The sequence below is a fragment of the Solanum stenotomum genome, chromosome 11 (genome assembly GCF_019186545.1).
Source record: "Solanum stenotomum isolate F172 chromosome 11, ASM1918654v1, whole genome shotgun sequence".
Classification (NCBI taxonomy): domain Eukaryota; kingdom Viridiplantae; phylum Streptophyta; class Magnoliopsida; order Solanales; family Solanaceae; genus Solanum; species Solanum stenotomum.
Genome location: NC_064292.1, coordinates 48,363,895 through 48,384,304, shown reverse-complemented (window position 1 = coordinate 48,384,304; position 20,410 = coordinate 48,363,895). Strand labels below are relative to the sequence as shown.

The 20,410-nt window shown below is 32.0% G+C and overlaps 3 protein-coding genes across 3 annotated transcripts; all 3 read left to right on the top strand.

Moving 5' to 3' along the window:
• The first annotated feature begins 951 nt into the window (after window positions 1–951).
• LOC125845166 (guanylate kinase 2, chloroplastic/mitochondrial) lies at window positions 952–2,283 on the top strand. Its single transcript, XM_049524610.1, has one exon. It carries the CDS (start codon window positions 1,181–1,183, stop codon window positions 2,093–2,095), a length of 915 nt encoding a protein of 304 aa, XP_049380567.1. The 5' UTR covers window positions 952–1,180; the 3' UTR covers window positions 2,096–2,283.
• Window positions 2,284–5,863: 3,580 nt separating this feature from the next.
• LOC125846013 (chitinase 2-like) lies at window positions 5,864–6,940 on the top strand. Its single transcript, XM_049525480.1, has 2 exons — window positions 5,864–6,132; window positions 6,391–6,940. Exons 1-2 carry the CDS (start codon window positions 5,873–5,875, stop codon window positions 6,938–6,940), a joined length of 810 nt encoding a protein of 269 aa, XP_049381437.1. The 5' UTR covers window positions 5,864–5,872.
• A 2,254-nt stretch (window positions 6,941–9,194) lies between these two features.
• On the top strand, window positions 9,195–14,462 carry LOC125845490 (NADH dehydrogenase [ubiquinone] iron-sulfur protein 5-B). Its single transcript, XM_049525003.1, has 2 exons — window positions 9,195–9,445; window positions 14,210–14,462. Exons 1-2 carry the CDS (start codon window positions 9,296–9,298, stop codon window positions 14,312–14,314), a joined length of 255 nt encoding a protein of 84 aa, XP_049380960.1. The 5' UTR covers window positions 9,195–9,295; the 3' UTR covers window positions 14,315–14,462.
• Window positions 14,463–20,410: the final 5,948 nt, after the last annotated feature.

Below are 20,410 nucleotides of genomic sequence, written 5' to 3'. Positions count from 1 at the left end.
ATCGTTGAATTTTAGCAAACAATTGTCATGCAACATATTGCATTAGGTCACTATGCATAGAATACCCAAAACAATCAAACTTCAATTGATATAACGTTAACTTGTTGACTTTATTCCATAATTGATATCAAAATTAGTTATAAAAACAAATAAGCCTAATAATATTGACTAATACTAATAGGTTCGTTGTATCCTCCTTGAGATGATGAAACTATAAGCCAAATCATGCAAATAAATAAATACAAAAAATTAAGAAAAAGAGGGTGTTCTTTCATATTATATCAATTTTTTTCATGACATTTGAAAATAAACAAGAAATCTTATACGTGTCTAAAATATAAATGGCCGGTCAAAATTACTTTTTTTTTTAGTCAAAAGTTGGGTCAAAACATAAAAATTAAAAGTGATTGTAATGACATGATTAATAAAATTGACATATATTAACAATTAAGAGCATATGACCTGCATAGATGATTCCATTATTAATAACAGTGACAAATATCAATAACAAAGGATAAATATATCTCCGAACTATTATAAATGATATGCAGATATCTTTCGTTATATTTTTGGGATATTGATGCTTGTGCAATTCAAAAACTAGAGCATATACACCCTTTATACTAATGGATATACACAAGTCATAATTTTATCTACTGATCCGACATTTATTAAATATGAAATCGACAGATAAGATTGCGCCACGTGTCCCTATGTAGTTTTCTGTTAGAGTGAAGGACATATATGCTCTAGTTTTTGGATGACAGGGGCACCAATGTCCCAAAAATATGACATAGGATATCTGCATACCATTTACGATAGTTCGAGATATATTTATCCTTTTTTCCTTTTATAAATGAGAGCATATCCGTTCTAAATCGCAATATTGAAGGGTATATTCGTCCTTTGCCCTAATTTTTCGAAAATATAAGAGACATAATTTAAGAAGTGGCCTGAAAAATGCTTGAGAAAACCGGCGAAGCTCACATGCCCCGACGGCTGACCCGAAACAAGGCCATTCAAAGATTGCAATATAAGACTGAAATTTGGGAATTGTGATTTTGGATAAACCCTAGACTGGAATCGAAAGATTCTCTGTCCATTTACGTAAAATTCAAGCTCAATTTCTACAGTAACGCCCAAATTCACTGCATTTTCTCTCTCATCCCCTATAAACTCGATGCAATTTCGCAGGTTCTACACCTCTCTAGCAATTTCTAATCGCAACCCATTTCTCCTTTATCGAAATATCACAAACCCTTTTGCTGTTTTCGACCCCAACCTACAATTTCTCTCTACACAAAGAATCTTGAAAAACCGGGTTCAAAGGCCAATTTGTGTGTCCAAACGTTTTGTCTCATCATTTCCTGCTATGGCAGAAGGAAGAAGACCTACCCATGTGCCTATACCACCCCCAGAAACTGCTGATAAGGCGGAATTGTATCGAGCCCTTGAGGCTGCGGTGGGGTCGCAGTTTAGTTCAGAGCCATTGGCACCGGAGCCTCATCCTTTGATTATTGTGGTTAGTGGTCCAAGTGGGGTTGGTAAAGATGCTGTGATCAAAAGGCTTAGAGAAGTTAGGGAGAATATTCATTTTGTTGTGACTGCGACGACTAGGGGGAAAAGGCCGGGTGAGGTTGATGGAAAAGATTACTTTTTTACGAGTAAAGAAGAGTTTTTATCAATGATTGAGAGACATGAGTTGTTGGAGTATGCATTGGTGTATGGGGATTATAAGGGTATACCAAAGCAACAAATTAGGGATCATATGGCTAAAGGATTGGATATAGTGTTGAGAGTTGATATACAAGGTGCAGCAACACTGAGGAGGATTTTGAGAAATTCTGCAGTGTTTGTGTTTTTGGTGGCGGAGAGTGAAGATGCACTGGTTAAGAGGTTGATTGATAGGAAGACTGAGACTAAAGAGACTTTGCTAGTGAGAATTGCCACTTCCCGAGAGGAAGTTAGGCATATGGGGGAGTTTGATTATGTGGTAGTGAATAGAGAAGGGGAGTTAGAGAATTCTGTTAAGTTGATGGAGTCTATTATTGATGCTGAGAAAGCTAAAGTGAGGCAAAGAACAGTGACGATTTAGTCCGTTTTCGAGTTTTTTGATCTCTTTTTGATTAAGTTGAGCTAATACTCTAATGTTTTCTTGTATTCTATTTATGCAAAATTGTTTTTCCTACTTGTGTTAACCGTGTCAATCTCTTGGTTGGTTAAAGTAGATGAAATGTTACTTCTTGCCTTTGATCGATGACATAGTTGTTTTGTTATGGTTTACTTTTGCGTTCTAATTTGATACTTGCTGGAAATTTGTTGTGCTTGTTCTTTGGAGGCACTAGTCAGATTTTGTCCTGAAGGAGAAAGGGAAATACTTTTCTTAAAACAAGCTTTCTTGATTGGCGTAGTGAACCCACATAAGTTTAGGCTCAACATGGGTGGTACTCTATACCTAATTCTCGTCATACTACTGATGTCGTCCTTCAGATCAGAGGGTAACTACTTGTTTTTTCTTTTGACATCATCAGTTTTTCCTATGATTACTGTACTGACTGCCTCATCATAAACCAGTAATGGAGTGTTGAAGGTGCAATTTGTTAGCGTCAAGAGGTGGTTTTTCTTTTGTCTTATTAAGCAAAGCATATTACCATCTCGATTGAGATGTTGTGTGAAACGAAAGGCAATTCTTGCCTATGTTAATAGTTTCATCAGTTTGCATCTCTATTCCATTGTGCTCCGTCTGGAACTTGATGTATCTGTTTATGTTCATTTTGAGTAGTATGTTATGTGTTGCCAATTCTGTTAAACCCCATGTTGATCATTGTTCTGTATAAAGATAGAGGATGATCCTCTTTCTGTCTATTCATCTGAACCAGAACAACTCAATTAAGATTTAATCTACTCTTTTCATTCAATTGTTGGAAAAGAAAGATAATTCATATTATCATTCAATGTATGTATGAGACTCTCTTTCAGTAGTCTTCTCAGCATGGCTTGAAATCTTGGTTGTATTCGATAAAAAGTGCACCATTTAACTTTCTTGTAGCATGAGTGCCAGCAGATAATATTATACAAATTTTAGAAAATATATACATAAAATATCTAGTTTGCTGCTACTAGAGTAGCCTGCAGAGTTTATTAGAACTACTATAGGATCAGAAGAAATCTTGCTATCATCCTGTAGTTGCTGAATGATTCTAGCTATATATGGGCTTATGAACCTTTAAATATGCATATTTTTTACTCAACAGGGTGTTATTGAGGCATTAGAAGATCTGTGATTGCTTTCCAATTTGTCTGTGAGACAATAATACCTTGGAAGATTGGGATTTGTTCTAATTTGCTAGCATTCTAATTTTGTTTGCTCCATGCTACTCTAATAATGGTCAATGATTTGGATTGAGAATTACGACTCAGATTTCCATTTGTTCTAATTTTGGTGAACAGAGTTACCTGATATTTATTGTTGGTGGGAGGTGACATGTATACCGTAATCTTAATTCAGATGCGTAAAAGTTGACTCAGACACATGGTGATGAAAATAAAAATAAAAGAATATTTTCAAATTCATGCATAGCATAACCTTTATCTTTATGATAATTTATTTATGATATTACACTATCTTTGAGCAAGAATCATATTCTTCTAGCTAGGGAGAATAAAGAAAGAATATTTCAGATATTGGATAGGAACCTTCGTTAGATGTTTGATGGGAACCTTCGTTATGAAGGAAGGTCAACTCTGTTATTATGAATTAGATGTGCATGTGCGGGGAAGCTTCGTTGTGGATACAAAGCATTCAAGGACGTGGCTTAGTAGCGCATCAACACCAGTGGCGGATCTATGAAGGGCTGTGGGGGTGCCACGCCACCTCCGAACTTCGACGGAAACTCTATATATACATAGGTATATATATATATAATATTTATATAAATATAAAGTGTGCCACCCACAGAACAAAATTGGCTTGTGGTGCCACGGTAGGAGGACAACTTTAGAATGTTGATGTTGCGGGTTCGAATCCCATTTGGCACCCACGGACTCTAAATCCTGGATCCGCCACTGAATTCAACACGCTAAAGTTGTTAAAAAAAATTAAAATTATGATATGAAATCCCAAATCATTTTTATTTTTGGAGAATTTAAGATTTATTTCAACTTATGAATCTAAATCATATATATATATATATATATATAAACGCGATTTTATATTGCAGGTTCAAACGCAAGCTAAAGGCAAACAACTAATAACTAATGCCATTGTGTTACTTTGTTTTTAAATCTAATATTAATTATACACATTAAACTTGATAATCAATTAAACCATTTTACCAAGCTTTCTTGTGATTTCCAAAACCGGCAATTGGCATAGTTGTCTTGTAACAAAGAAATTTTTTAGCATCATATTGTTAGCCTTAAACTATTTTAATTTTTTTGGTAAGCAAATTTTATTAAAAATATGTAGAAAGATCTTAGCCGGCTTTTATTTTTATTATTAAAAAATTTAGTTTAAGAGTCTATAATATTATAAGAGGAAGGGGTTTCTTAATTTTTTTTATATGAATGAACAACAAGACAATTATGGCTAAAATTCTCTTCATTTTCCTTCATCTCTTTGCTTTATTATTCAGCTTTCAACAATTCTGTGGTAAGCCATAGATTGCCTTCTTTCTTCTTTAATTTTATTTTTTTTTTCTCAAGCAAAATTTATGTCAAATTCACAAAAAATAAAATAAAAAAGTTATATGTTGGATTTGGTGTTCTAGGATAAATTTTACATACCTCATAATTTTTATATTCATAGTAACTTACATCTCATATTAATGTATAACTTTTGTAATTTTTTATTCTAAGTTTTGTGCTTCNTATCCAAATGTGATTTCATATTGCATGTTCAAACGCAGGCAAACGGCCAATTACTTGTTGTTAATCTAATTATTATATCCATTAAACTTGACTATCAGTTAAACCTTTTTACCAAAGCTTTCTTGTGATTTCCAAAACCGGCAATTAGCATAGTACCCTTGTAACAAGGAAAATTTTTAGCCTCACATTGTTAGCCTTAAACTATTTTATTTTTTTTGGTAGTAAAATTTTATTTATAATATGTTGAAAGATCTTAGCCGGCTTTTATTTTTATTATTATTAATAATTTTAGTTTAGGAGTCTATAATATTGAAAGAGGAGGGGTTATCTTAATATGTTTTTTTTATGAAAGAACCACAAGACAATTATGGCTAAAATTCTCTTCATTTTCCTTCATCTCTTTGCTTTATTATTCAGCTTTCAACAATTCTGTGGTAAGCCATAGATTGCCTTCTTTCTTCTTTAATTTTATTTTTTTTTTCTCAAGCAAAATTTATGTCAAATTCACAAAAAATAAAATAAAAAAGTTATATGTTGGATTTGGTGTTCTAGGATAAATTTTACATACCTCATAATTTTTATATTCATAGTAACTTACATCTCATATTAATGTATAACTTTTGTAATTTTTTATTCTAAGTTTTGTGCTTCTTTATATATAATATGCTTAAACCAAAAACAACATATGCTACCTAATGATCACTAATTAATATATGTATATTATACATATTAATATACAATACATATATATTTTTGGGCTAATAATTCGGTAAGCTATTGCCTCACCAACTAGCTAATTAGACGCGAGCCCTTCGTGAGCCAGATTCCTCCTTTTGCTCCTCGCCTAGGAGTTATTAATAAGTGTTATTATCTACATGTTATTCACTCGTATGCTATTTTTATCTTTTAAATAACCTGATAATATAAAAAAAAAACTTTTTTGGAACCTCTTCTCATATTTTAGCTTATGTCCTATTTTTATTTTATTTCAGATGGGAAGGTAATGATGGAGTATATTGGAGCAACAGGCAAACCAATAACATTTGATGATGTTCCAATTGATGAGGGAATTGACTTTAATTTCATTCTTAGTTTTGCTATTGATGCTGACTCTTTAGGGAACCCACAAAATGGCAAATTCTCACCTTATTGGGCATCAACATTAACCCCAGAATCAGTTGCATCAATTAAATCCAAATACCCTAATGTCAAAGTCTTGGCTAGCCTGTCTGGTTGGAGTATAGGTTCAAAAGTCCTTAACTGGTATTGTTGAATTATGTGACCGTCTCATCTTATTTAAATCAATAGTTATTGCATGTTTGACTAATTTTATACATGGTTCAAACTAACTTATAAGTACCTCATAATTTATCTACACGTCTGATAAACACTAAAATTACTTGGATAGTGGATACTATTTTTGTCATTAGAAAAAAAAAGTATTTCTAAGATCTTGATGCTTATCAACTATTTTTAATCAACTAACTCAAACGGACTCTTAATTATATTATGTCTAAACAGGTACAAGCCTATTGACACTCAACAATGGATATCAAATGCATTCACTTCCCTCAAATCAATTGTCAACACATATCACCTTGATGGCATTGACATTGATTATGAGAGATTCCCAAAACACTATGAAACTTTCTCTTATTGCATAGGAGAATTAATAACTCTCTTGAAGAACCAAAGTGTTATATCTATAGCAACAATTGCACCATATTATAGAACAATTTTACCATACATAGAGTTATACAAGAACTATGGAGATTCAATTGACTATGTAAATCATCAATTTTATACAGATAAAGTTACTACACCAAAAGGTTATTTGAAGGCTTTTGTTCTAAGGAGTGAACAATTTGATAAAGAGAAAGTAATTCCTAGCTATGAAGTGGATGGAAGAGGAATTCAAGGTGATGCATTTTTTGATGCTTTGAAATTATTGGAAAGTAATGGATTTCATGTTAATGGTGCAATGATATACTCTGCTGATGCTTCCTCTGAGGATAATTACATTTACGAGAGAAAAATTCAAGCATTCTTGTTAAATTCTACTAGTGTATGAAGTATATTAGCGCAATTTGTTATTTTGTAATTTGTAATATTGAAGCGAAAATAATAAGGAGATTTCAAGAGCCCCACCCTAGAAATGTGGGGCTTGTATTTATATGGATTTTCATGTTACATTTTAGTTAGAGCCGGCAATATGGGCTAGGCCTGTTGGGCGGGCCTGGCCCAACTCGAAATTTAATAGGGTTGGGCTAAAATTTTTGAAGCCCATTTAAGAAAAGGGCTTTTTAGTTCGGCCTGAATAAGACTGCTGATTTGTGGGGCTTGAGAAATATAGGTAGGGCCGGCCCGTGGGCCTATAAAAATTAATTAAAAAATATAATATAATATTAAAATTTAAAATTAAAGAGATCCAAACTCAAAATCTATTTAAAGTTTTTTAGAAAATCACTAAGTATAGAAGTTGCATCCACCATGAAAATGTCCAAACACTTGTTGCTAGTCAAAACTGGTTACATGGTTTTTCTCAAACTGGTAATATATTTTTGTGTACATTTAAATATTATAATTCTCAATTTAGTTATTTTTTAATATTTAACTAATTGAAACTGCATATAAATTGCAGATGAAAATGAAGATGTTAAGACAACCTTCCCACAAGTTGATTCAGATATGCTTGATGAAGATGATCATGAAGTGTTAGATACGCCATAGGTTTCATGAAGTGTTAGATATGCCATAGGATTCATGAAGTGTTAATATGCCATAAGTTTCATGATTTTGTAAAGAGTTTATTTTTTACTTTTTTATGGTTGGAATATTGTCATATTTTTTGTGTTTTATTGTGATCATTGCAAAACAATTAGATTAATATTTATATTTAGATATTTATACTTTTACTTGAAAAAAAACTTAATAAATATTATAAAGATAATTTTATTTGTAGATTTAATTAACAAGTAGTAACATTAACACCATGTAATATTGTTTTGTCGATATTTATGATAATATTTTTAAATTATAATTTATAATTTAATTTAATAATTATAAAAATATATATAACTTTTTAAAAAGTGGGTTGGCCCGACAAGCTTGTAGCCCACGTACTTGTGGGTTGGGCCGACCGTTTTCTAGCCCACACCAAAAATAGGCTAGCCTGGCCTGACCCGTAAAATGTCAAAGCCTGTATGGGTTAGCCCGGATGGAGTGGGCTAGCCCATATTGACGGCTCTAATTTTATTAGATATAAATATACTATTGTTAAATTAGTACTTTAGATTATAGTCTACATTAGTTATGTATGTCTCTAGAAGTATCATTGTTTGACATTACATGAGAAGACCATATGTCTTTCTTCGTGAAGGAGTGATTCGAAATTATGTTAGGTAATGATACCTTTGCGCGGGGGGTGGGGGGGGGGGTGGGGACTGAAGGCCTAGCATGTTCAATTCTTCCTTTCCATCAAAGGCGGTCCTTTTCTTTCCTCAAAGAAGTTCCACGAGTTATGAAAGAAACTTTGAACTCATATTGATTATGAATTGGGGAACGAAAATTGAATTTTATTAGATGGGCTTCTTGTCACGCCATCTATCAACTTTTTTGTAGATGTTCACTTACATCATATTCACAATAGGCCTAGTCAGTGAAAAAGCCTACAAGTGATAATCGTTCTATATCCAATCCACCTATGAACAATTATCGCTTACATAACCTACCTCAGGGCCAAGAAAATAATCAAAACAACTTCAATATTTGCACAAAGAAACCAGAAGAAGAAAAGAAAATAAAAGATTATATATATTTAACTTTCACTTTGAATTTAAAATTTAAAAGTAGTACTTTATACTGAAATTTCAATTGTAGAAACTTTATACAAATATTTTTGTTTTAAAAGTGATTATTTTTCAATTAATTTCAAATAATGGATAAATATTAACAAGCGGCCTAAAACATCCAAATTATTTTTTACGTTTAATAGTGAGGGTTAGAGTCACGTCATTATCTCAGAGCTTCAATTTCTATAAGTAAAACTCCATGATAACATCAAAAATTTATAATTACAACATGACAATAACTATTTATCATTTTTTTTCAATTTTAATAAGGATTTGTTACATTACATATCCACCACCAGGATAATAACCGAAAAATGATAATTTGGTATATTATTTTATAGTTTACACATAATAACGTAGGTTTATTTTCTTAAATATATTTGATCAACGAATGTAATTATTTTTGGCCAATGGTCAAGACAAGTGAAACTTGCCTTGTGTACAAATATTGGGCCTGAATTTGTAGAAGATGTTGGGTCTTGGCCCAAATGTGGATCCGCTTTAGCCCTTAACATCCGATTCTGATCGCAATTCACCAATTTCCATAGCAGAGGAAGAAGAAAGAGTTTTCTCCAATGGCGTCTGGATGGGGAATTACAGGGAACAAAGGACGATGTTATGATTTCTGGATGGATTTCAGTGAGTGTATGTCTCGATGCAGGGAGCCCAAGGACTGTGTCCTTCTTAGAGAAGACTACTTCGAGTGTCTTCATCATTCCAAAGAGGTAAGCATTTCGATTCATTTGAATCCGATCTTTTGAATATTTTCACCTTTGCTTAAATTGCCCTTATCCTGAAGATCTAAACAAGTCAGCATTTCGTTTAGGCAACTTGTCCTCAGCTGTATTTAGGATAGTTAGGGTTTTTTTGAGATTTGATACCGGTGTGTAAATATTTCAAGTGATTGAACATCCTATTCTGTGGAGTTTCCAATAAAAGCTTCTCAGATTTAAATTCCCTCAAAAGTATGGATTTTTTCATTCCCTCCAACTTTAAATATATGTGATTCTAAGCTGAATTTGGTGTGCTTACAAGTGTGGGAGCTGTAGGAGGAGATAAAGAGGGCTTATGCATTACACCAGAAAGCTGTCTTGATATCTTACTAGTCACTATAGTTATTGATGAATTACCACATTTTGTAAATTGACAATGTAAGTGACAGTGTTCATGATTAGCTGGAACTACAAAGAAACAATTTTGGAATGCAAGGTTTGTTGAAGTAATATAGTATACATGCTGACAATACTGTAAGTTTTGTCCTCATAAGAAGAACAAAAGTAAAGTGGGATTGGGCAAGATTATATTTCCTAAATGCAAATAATTTAGATATTTGAGTCTATTCTTACATGAGAACGACATGATAGATGAAGATATATCACATATGATGAAACTAGGATGGTTGAAGTGGAGGAGGTGCTACATGATTACAATGTGATAGAAAGATACCTAATAAAGTCAAGGTAACTTCTGTGGAATGGTTGAGACTAACAATTTATATCATATATGGTAGTGAATATTGGTCCTTGAAGTGTCAACATATCAATAAAACAAGTAACATAGAAGTGTTCATGTTAAGATGGATATGGAGTCAGCAAGATCATACAAGATTTCATCAAAAAGATCATACAAGATTAGAAACAACACACCAGAAAGATAGTTCAAGTAGCACACATGGACATAAAATAAGAAAGATTGCTGAGATTGCTTGGCCATGTATAGTGAAGGACCTCCAGATATAGTATTCATTTATACTTGTACTGCATATCTTGGAATACCAAGGAATAGATATATTTATAAAGATTATGTTTTTATGTCAAGAAAAATCCTACATCTGATTTTTGGTGTAAAGAAGATGGTATCGAAGAAGTAGAACAGTTGGTAGATTCCCTAGGATCTATGTAATTATGGTTTCAGCTTGTAACTTTTTGGAGGTAACCAGCATACCCTTAATGCTGAAGAATACAACTTTAACTTTTATCAAAAAAATCCTACATCTGATGAATCATATGGGAAATGGAGAAAGTGGGTATTTGTTAGTCAACCTATTGGAAAATTGAGCAAATATGCATATGGCTGATGTCAAGTGGCCAGGCATCATGACTGATATACCAAGTATGCATGGATATGATTTCAAATGTTTAAATTTTAATTACAAATAAAGGTCTGTTTATCAGTCTGCTTCATTATTTCAAACTTGAAATAGAGATCTCGAAGTTTGAGGAGAGTATTCACTTACAAAATATCAACTTTTTTCCAAGTGAATTTCATGTCCAAACACTACTTCAACTTCCAAATATCCTTTTTCAATTTCAACTTACTCTTCTTTCCCTTTCAAATTTCAACCAAATCATGTCCAAATGCCAATTGATCTTGTACTTGGTTTATATCAGTATAGCTGTTACTTTGAACTAGTTATAATGGAGTAGTTTCACTGGTTCCCTTTAAGCTTTATTTGGGGGAAATTGATGGTTACCGTCGATGATAAAATTTGGCCTACCAGCATGCCACATTATATATCTGCTAGATCTTTACATTTTTTGGATCATATCAAACGCATTATGCAGCTAAGCAGCTGAGCAGGACTTAAATGCAAGTAGGTGCTCTGAAGTCTTGTCATGTGATAAGAGATCTATAAATGATATACTGTGCTGATTGAAGGTCTTAAAATAAGACGAGATAGACCTAAATTAATGGAGGGAAATTGTCTCAAAAGACCTTTAGATTCTTTAGATTACAGATATTTTCTCATTCTTTGTAGAACAGATGTGGATTTCCATCCTTTGTCCATTTTAGAGTTATACCTGGACTTATTAATTTGAATAAAAAGTTATACCTGGACAGACCTCTTTGATTTGTCTTATTTAGGGTCTCTCATTCTTATAGAAAATAAAAATAAAAATTTAGGGTCTTTCAAGTGATTTGTTAGAGAAGCCATGAAAGCAAAGACATTGCTGTAAGTAGGAAATGAGAGCATTCATTTTTCAAGGATTGAACTGGAACAGCTGTAGTTAAGCGCCTTGTGTTCATTGACTCTTGTCCTATATCAGTAGAAAACATCACAACAGCTAATTTTTTATGGAGTCTTAGAAAGAGCCGAATCTTGATTTATACTGCTATTTTCTCCTCTTGTTTGATTTTGGCTCTTTCATTAATTGATCTCCTTGTCACTATCAGCATTACTATCTACTCTTCTTAGAAGCATTATTATTTTTTCTCTTGGGAGTGCCTCAAGCTGCTGCTGAGATTTTTCTCATAAGTTGGGGGCTTGAGGCTAGGTGTTTTATGGTCCTGAGGAGATGTATAAACCTCATTAGTTGATGGAGGAATTATATTATAAATTGATGAAGTAGTAGGACAGAAGCTGCAATAGCTGTTTATAGATGTCACCCAGTGAAGTAGCAAACCCTCTTTCCATTTTCCGTGTAGGGAGTACACATTTCAGTTTGTGTAGCTCATATACTACTTGTTGTATTAATAGATGCTTAATTATCTAATATGTTGATAAGTGAAGTAAATGATGGAAGCCTTTTCCAAGTTTAGCTACTGCAAGAATTTACCTACATCTAGGAAACTGTGCTTTCTTAGACTTAATTGCATTAGTTGAGTGAGGAAGGTACCTTCTACTGTGATGTTGCCAAATTAATTATAATCTCTGTTCTCAAAGTCAGGATTTGCTAATCCCTGATCTTGAGCAATCACATATTTGTATATAGAAAAACTCTGGCATTTAATTCGACCCCCCCCCCCCCTCAAAAAAAAAACAAAGAAAAGAATGTGATTGAAGTATTTAATAATCTCAATGGGCAGTACTTCTCTCTGCTCAACTAAAAGTGATATCTTTCCTCCCTGTTTATACAATCATCCTCTGCTCATCTTAATCATTAATTTCAATGGGCAATACTTCTCTCTGCTCAACTGAAAGTGACATCTTTCCTCCCTGTTTATAAAATCCTCATCTGCTCGTCTTTGTCATATAGATACATGAATATTGTAGAATCCTCTTCATTTGACTAGTTATGATGTTTTAGGGACTAATGTATTTCCATTTATAATCAGATGATGCAATTAGAAAATGCTCCAGTATATGGGCTTGCAAGTTGCATGTCGTAACATTTTGTGAAATTATATTTGGGGAAAATCGAGTGTTGCTATCTGTCTAGTGTCTATGTTCCTTCCAATTAGGTTGAGTTTGGAGCAAAGTCCCATTGATAACCAAGAATAGGCTTTGCCTGTTGAAAGAATAAACTATAAAAAAGAAACATCTATGTCAGACATTTTCCAGGGTGTGTGAGTGTCTTCTGACTTCAATATGTTAAATTAGGTATTATGTCTATGTTACCAATTCTCAAAGAAATAATAATTAGGTATTTTGTCTCTGCTTCCTAGTCCTCTTCGTTTCATCTTATTCGGACACTTTAGAGCTCTACCCTAGATTCTTGGACTACTAATCTACTGATACATTTCAAACTCTGTATGTTACTTTGGTTTTCAGTCTTCACAATTTGTAGATCAAGCTTGTTTGGATCCTTTGCACCTCTTAATTCTACTTAGATTCTACCTAGACTACCAATATACATTTTTTCTTTATGACCACGGTGTCTGGGCCAGCTTTCGCACTTCGACTAATTATACGGGATACCTGTCACCTCCCACTAGCAACATGTATCACGTAACTCTGACCACCCCACCAAGGCTAGGACAGATGAGAAGAATCACCTAGTGTTTTTTTGGTCTTAACTGAGTTTTGAACCCTAGACCGTAGGGTTCTCAACTACTTCATTGACCAGCAGGCCACACCCTTGGGTACACCAATATACTGTCCTACTTATTCTGCTTGTGTTAATGTTATTGATCATGTCCAGGACAATGCTTTTTGATTGATTAGAACTCATTAAATTTGATTGATATCCCCTCTGATTTAACAACAAAATATGCCCAAATTGGCCAATAATCTTTGTTGTAGAATCAGGAAATCCCTAAATTTTCTTAACTTTTAGGGAAATTTTTTATATTAAGTTTGTCTAACGATAGATCAAACCACCAAAAAACTGCAGAGCTTAGACCTTTATATATGTAACAACTGAAGATTATTAAGAGATATTGAAACCTTGAGATGCATGAACTTATAGGGCTCATGTGGTGTACCGGTGCCCTTAAGCTCATTATTTTCCTCGGACAGAGGGACAGACTGTATAGAATTCCTCTACTGTTGATGTTGATATCTTGTACTGTTGATAGTTCTTTCTCTACTCTGTTCCTCTACTGTTGGCTTCTGTCGATGGTCCTTTCCCTCTTCGCTTTTCCTCTTGTTTGAGCAGTCAATCATTGACTTATTCAATCCATGTTGTCATTTCTGATGTGGTAAAATTCTGTGGAATTCTCTTTTCTCAAAAACATTTAGAAAATGATTGCTCAAATATATTCATAAATCGTTCTGGTACTTTTCATTGTACTCTTTAGTTACACGGTTGTTGTTTCCTTCACTGCAGTATCAACGTAGGAACCGAATCTACAAAGAGGAGCAGCGCCAATTGAGAGCTGCTTCACAAAAGAAAAAGGAAGGTGTAGACGGTGGTGGTGGTGGTCATCACTGACCTTTATTCTTGATCAATCATGGTTTTATCAACCAAAAGACATTGAAGTAAACTGTATGTCGTTTTGAATTTTTGAAATAAAGAATTAAATCAGTTGCATTTGATGTGAGCTGCATCATTGAAATGACTCAGTTCAGTTTCTTTCTCATATGGCCTTCGTTTTGTTGGTGATATGCAACATATGTTTTAAGGGCACATTTACTTCTCACCGTTGGCACTGGACTTATGTTATCAGTTCTTTCTTTGAAATCTGTGACTCTTAAATGGAACAATCATTTTCCTCAAGTATATTATGTATAATATGAAATTCGCGGTGATCCAATCTGGAAGCCTGCATCGTAGAATGAAAAGAGCTAGGATTTTGCTAAATGATATGTAACATCCTCAGTTTTTTTACCTATTTTGATAAATCCATAACTTGTTATATGTAGATAACCTGATACAATATTGAGTGATGTACTTCAGTCTCATAAAAATATAGAGTGATGTACCCTTTTACCTAAAGATAATGAATATTGACTCTGAAGTTCAATATAGTAAGTGGTTATTCATTAGTCTAAACTCCAAGACCCCAAGTTATTGGTGGAAAATTAATGGGTGCAACAAAAGCTACCAAACCTAGTATACAGCAACTACCTTAGTTGAACTACTCAGGAAACTCTAACATGATGTTGTAATCATTTTCTTATATACAAACTATAAATACAAACAAATTAAACACACAGTGTACTCCTTTCCATGCATGAACAATATGGCTAATTGGATGAGCACTTGCAATTCAATTCATAGTACAAGAGTCTCCCCAATTTTCCCTTCTGATTTTGTGAAGAGTGAAAGCTTTAGATCAATCAATGGAGTTTACTATAATATCGGAGATTATGAATATTCACAGTCTAGAAGGGTATTTCTCAATAGCTACCATTTTACCAGAAGGAACATGAGTTTCAAGGATTTGTTGAAGAAGTTTTTTAAAAAAATTAGTAAGATGGCCATGTCTGTATCTCTTGGAGTTGGTGAGGGATTTTCAAAGAGGAAGATTAATGTTAAGGTTTACAAGTTGACATTGGTTTGGTCAAGATTTTTTGTTGCTAAATGCTATGTACCTTGTCCCTATAAATACTAAATACTCATCACTTGATCTTATTCAAAAGGATCACAAAGGTATCTATATAGACATTGTATACATTTGTTATACAATATAATATTATATGTTTAATATGTTATTCCTTTTTTACTTCTGGTGTTGGGTGAAATTTTTATATATATCCTTTTACATATAACTTGATTTTTCAACTTGTATTATTGTGCTCGATACATTTTATATTTAACTTGTCCTAAAACATGTAGATAAAAATTTTCTCTCTCTGTGATATCAGAAGGTTGTATATGAGATAGAACAGTAATTTTAGATGGCTGTATTAGAGGTAAAAACGCGAATTTTAGAACTGTTGTAACATATCGTAACTATGAAAAGTATCATTGTATATATATATTAGGTATAATACATATATAAGCCCTTTAACTTTGCTTCAACATGTATTTATGCCCTTCAACTTTGAGTATGCACCAGTAGACACTTAAACTTATATAAAATTGAACAAGTAAACGCATACGTCCTACGTGGCATAATACATGTAGGATGTCACAGAGGACACAAAATTGCCATGTAGGACAACACGTAGGATGAATTGTCTATTTTTCAATTTTATACTAGTTTAAATGCCTACTTGTGCACACTCAAAGTTGGAGGGCAAAGATGTCAACCGAAGCCAAGTTAAATAACATATTTATATATTATGCATATATATTAAATAGGCTCCAAAATCTTACTAATTATGGAAATTTCTCTTTATATTTACTTTAAACAGGATTGAAAATTGTAAAAAGAGGTACACAAAATTGTAAATTGTATATATATATATATATATATATATATATATATATATATATATATTAAATAGGCTCCAAAATCTTGCTAATATATAACTTTTATCAAAATATTTTAGAACTTTAAATTAAACAACTCAAATTTTCATATATTAATAAATAAAACTTTACAACAACATCCAGGACAATATATTACAAACACATGTCTAACATCTTGTTGACTAGAACTAATTCTATGTTTTATAAATGATAATATTACTGTGTGAGGTTAATATATGTCACTTCAGAATATTAAATAATTATTTTTCCCTATGGATTTGTATATACTAAAGATCTCTTTATAAAAAAATTGCATTATTGAAACATCTTGGATAAATATTTATTTTTAAAATGAAGACGTTGATTGTAGTTAAATATATTTTTTCAATATGTTCTTTCCTTCAAATTCTAAAAGAAATTGATACTGTTTTTTTCTTTTGGTTCATTATTTTTGTTTTTCTTTTGTTTATTATATTTGTTTCTCCAGATTAGTGTGATATCGTTATCGAGATGGATATTTTGACGGGAGCTATTTTATTATAAAGAAGTGATGGAATATTTGTGTAGGTGTATAGACCATGTTGCAACACCATTGTTTTTGGTATTTGATTTTTAATATTTAGTGTAACACTATATATTGCTTAAAGTTTAAGTCGTAGATTTTCATTTTAAAAACTTGGTGAATCTATTCATGATATTAAAATCATAAAATATTCTATTTGATTCACTTGTTGTATTTTTATAGACTTTTCCTCTATTATGTAAGTTATTTGAAAATTTCTTATAGTTTTATTGGATTTAGTGTTATTGCAATTTGTAATTTGTAATTTATTGGTTATGCCTTAAATTTTCTTCAAAGAAAATTATTATTTTTTATTTTTTCATCATTTAGAAATGATAGTTCGAGACGACGGGGGTACGAAAGCTTCCCCTTTAGTTGTACAAAAGGCATAGTGAATTGTACGCCTATTTTATTGGTGAATTAACACGCATACTACACTTTTGGTTTGATGTTTACTTCACTATTTTAGATACATAGTTAACTCTACATATTTTTTTTTCGTGAAAAAATGTCACTTTTAGTTAGTGAGTTGTCACTTTATTCATATTTTAGTTTTTGTGATATCCGATTGAATACTTTTGATCTTCAATTTATGAAGCTTCAAATTACAAATTGAGAATTAGGGATGGCAATAGGGCAGTGCGGGTAGGGACATAGCGGGTTGAGTTTAATCCATAAATTTTTAATTCGCCCGTTCCACCCCTCATAACCCTTTTTTTCATTTCAACCCGTCCCGCTTCGCATAGACCCACTCCTTATAATTTTTTAAATATTTTTTCTAGTTAAGTTTGCTAAAAAATAAAATTCATAAAAATAAATTTATTTTTTCATTAAGTTGTATTAATTTAATAAGATAATGACTTCAAATTCTATTTTTTATAGATCAATTGGGAAACATGTAAGAAATTGAATTATTTTTTATTGAACCATTTTCATTTACTATCTTGAATATTTTAGTAGCATTAAAGAAATTGTCTTAATAAATAATGCTCTATCACTCTTATAACATGTAAAAAATTTACAATTAAATATAAACCTACATAAAATCACATATACCCGCAACCCGCCCCGTCCCGCATAGATCCACTCCGCATGAATTCGCTCCGCATAATTTTTTTAATATTTTTTTTCTAGTTAAGTTTGATGCTAAAAATAAAATTCATAAAAATAAATTCATTTTTTCATTAAGTTGTATCAATTTAATAAGATAATGACTTAATTTTTTTTTAGAGGCCGCGGTAAATTGAAGAACATGTAAGAAATTGAATTATTTTTTATTGAACCATTTTCATTACTATCTTAAATATTTTAGTAGCATTGAAGAAATTATCTTAATAAATAATGTTTTATCACTCTTATAATTAGAGCTGTCAATATGGGTTGGCCCACCCTATCCGGGCAAACCCATACATGCTTTGAAATTTGACGGGTTAGGCCGGGCTAGCCCATTTTTGGTGTGGGCCAAAAAATGGCCGGCCCAGCCCACAAGTACGTGGGCTACGGGTTTTGCCGTGCCTACCCCCTTTTCTTAAAATTATATTTTTATAATTTTTTAATTACAATTTAAAATATTATCATAAATATCGACAAGATAATATTACACGATGTTAGTGTTACTACTTGTTAATCAAATCCACAAATAAAATTATCTTTATAATATTTATTAAGTTTGATTTCAAGTAAAAGCATAAATAGCTAAATAAAAATATTAACCTAATTATTTTCCAATGATCATAATAAAATACAAAAACTATGACAATATTCCATAGGCTACGACATATGTAGTGATTCCCTAGAAAATTTAGGGAATTTTTATTTTATGTAGTTCATATTTTATAAACATAATTTGTATTTAAATTGTAATGTTTCAAACTTTAAACATATTTTGAGTTTAGACTTTTGTTATTTTTAAAACTCCAATTTATTTTTATTTAGCCCATGAGCCAGCCCTATCCATATTTCTCAAGCCCCACAAATTGACAGACTTATTCAGACTGGGCTAAATAGCCCTTTTCTTAAAGGAAAAATCACCTCATATACACATTTAAGAGTAAATATTACAGTTTTAAATCTACTTTTAAAAAATTCTTACTTATAACAGATTATTTACGGGTTATGACATACCAATTAAATTTAATTTTATTTAAAAATCAAATTATATTTATTAAATAAATTATTAATCTATTTAAAGGTTTTTATTATTAATTAAGAATAGGTAATTAATTTGATTTCACTTCCTTTTTTTAGAACTAAAATTTTAAGTTTCCCAATTTTAAGGATTTTCTCCATACACATTTTCTTAACTTGTTTACCGTTACCATCCCCATTTGTCAATCCCACCCCCTCCCCCACGTTTATTCACTCCTACACGCTACAACCCACTATCTCACTCTCACCATTGTTTCTCATCAAGTCTAACTTCAAAATAGTACACCCCCTCTCCCACGATTATTCATCATCATGTTTAAGAAACCCATTGAAACTCCTCGAAAGAGTCCAGATTTGATGGAACTTCAATTGATGATGTTCATGCTCCATCGTTCAAAATATTATCCCAAACACCCCCGTCTAAAATTGTTGAAATTCCAGCGACCGGTGGTTCCTCTCGATCGAAGAATCAAAAAGATAAAAATAATGAAGCAAAGGAAAGTGCGGTTCCGGCAAATCAAAAGGGAAAGAAGAGGAAGGGGAAAACACTTGTTGAAACCCCTCCTGATTTTGATTCCGATTCCGATTCGAATTTTGTTAGTTAACAAATATTGAAGTTGCTCAAACATCAAAACCATCTACAAGAAAAAAAACAAAGAAGAAGGAATCGGAATACCAAAATACAAAAACCCCAAAAAAGTTGTAAGGGTAAGTACTTCATTTAATTTATTTTCACATTACTCAAAATAATTATTTTTTTATACCACATTATTCTTATTATTGTTTTCAAAACAGTTGTTTGTGTGAAATTTGTTCCAAATCTGAAAAAAATGTTTATGGATTTGGCTATAAAATTTGGGTGATGTATTTTGTATGAATTATGAAAAAAATGTTTATGGATTTGACTATAAAATGGTATGAATTATGTATTAACATTAATGTTATTGTATCTTAATTGTGTATAAACATATGAATTATCAACAATGTTGTTTTTGACATGGGAGCTGTTGAAATCGATGCAAAGTACCATCGTGAAAGGTATGCCACAATCCTGTGGCATTATGGAAAAACAAAGAATGAGGATGGCACGATCACTATTGGTACAGTTGCTAGCAAATTTGATGGACCTCGCATAGCAAAAGAACATGTTCCGAATACTACCAATTATCCTACACCATGACCACCGACAAGAAATTTGAAATAGTTCATTACAACTTCTACTTTTTAAGAATTACATATTATTATTTTTAACTTTTGGATAAATGTTTTCTATTTAACTTTTGGATATTTTTTTTTCTGTTTAAGTATTTGATGATATATAATACCATATGTTATCTTCTATTCATATACCATCTACCCATGAATTAATATTTGGCTATTATAATTTCAGAACACTGGTATTATACAGATTTCATACAATTGGATTCACTATTATAAAGTATCATTGTGTTTCTAAGTAG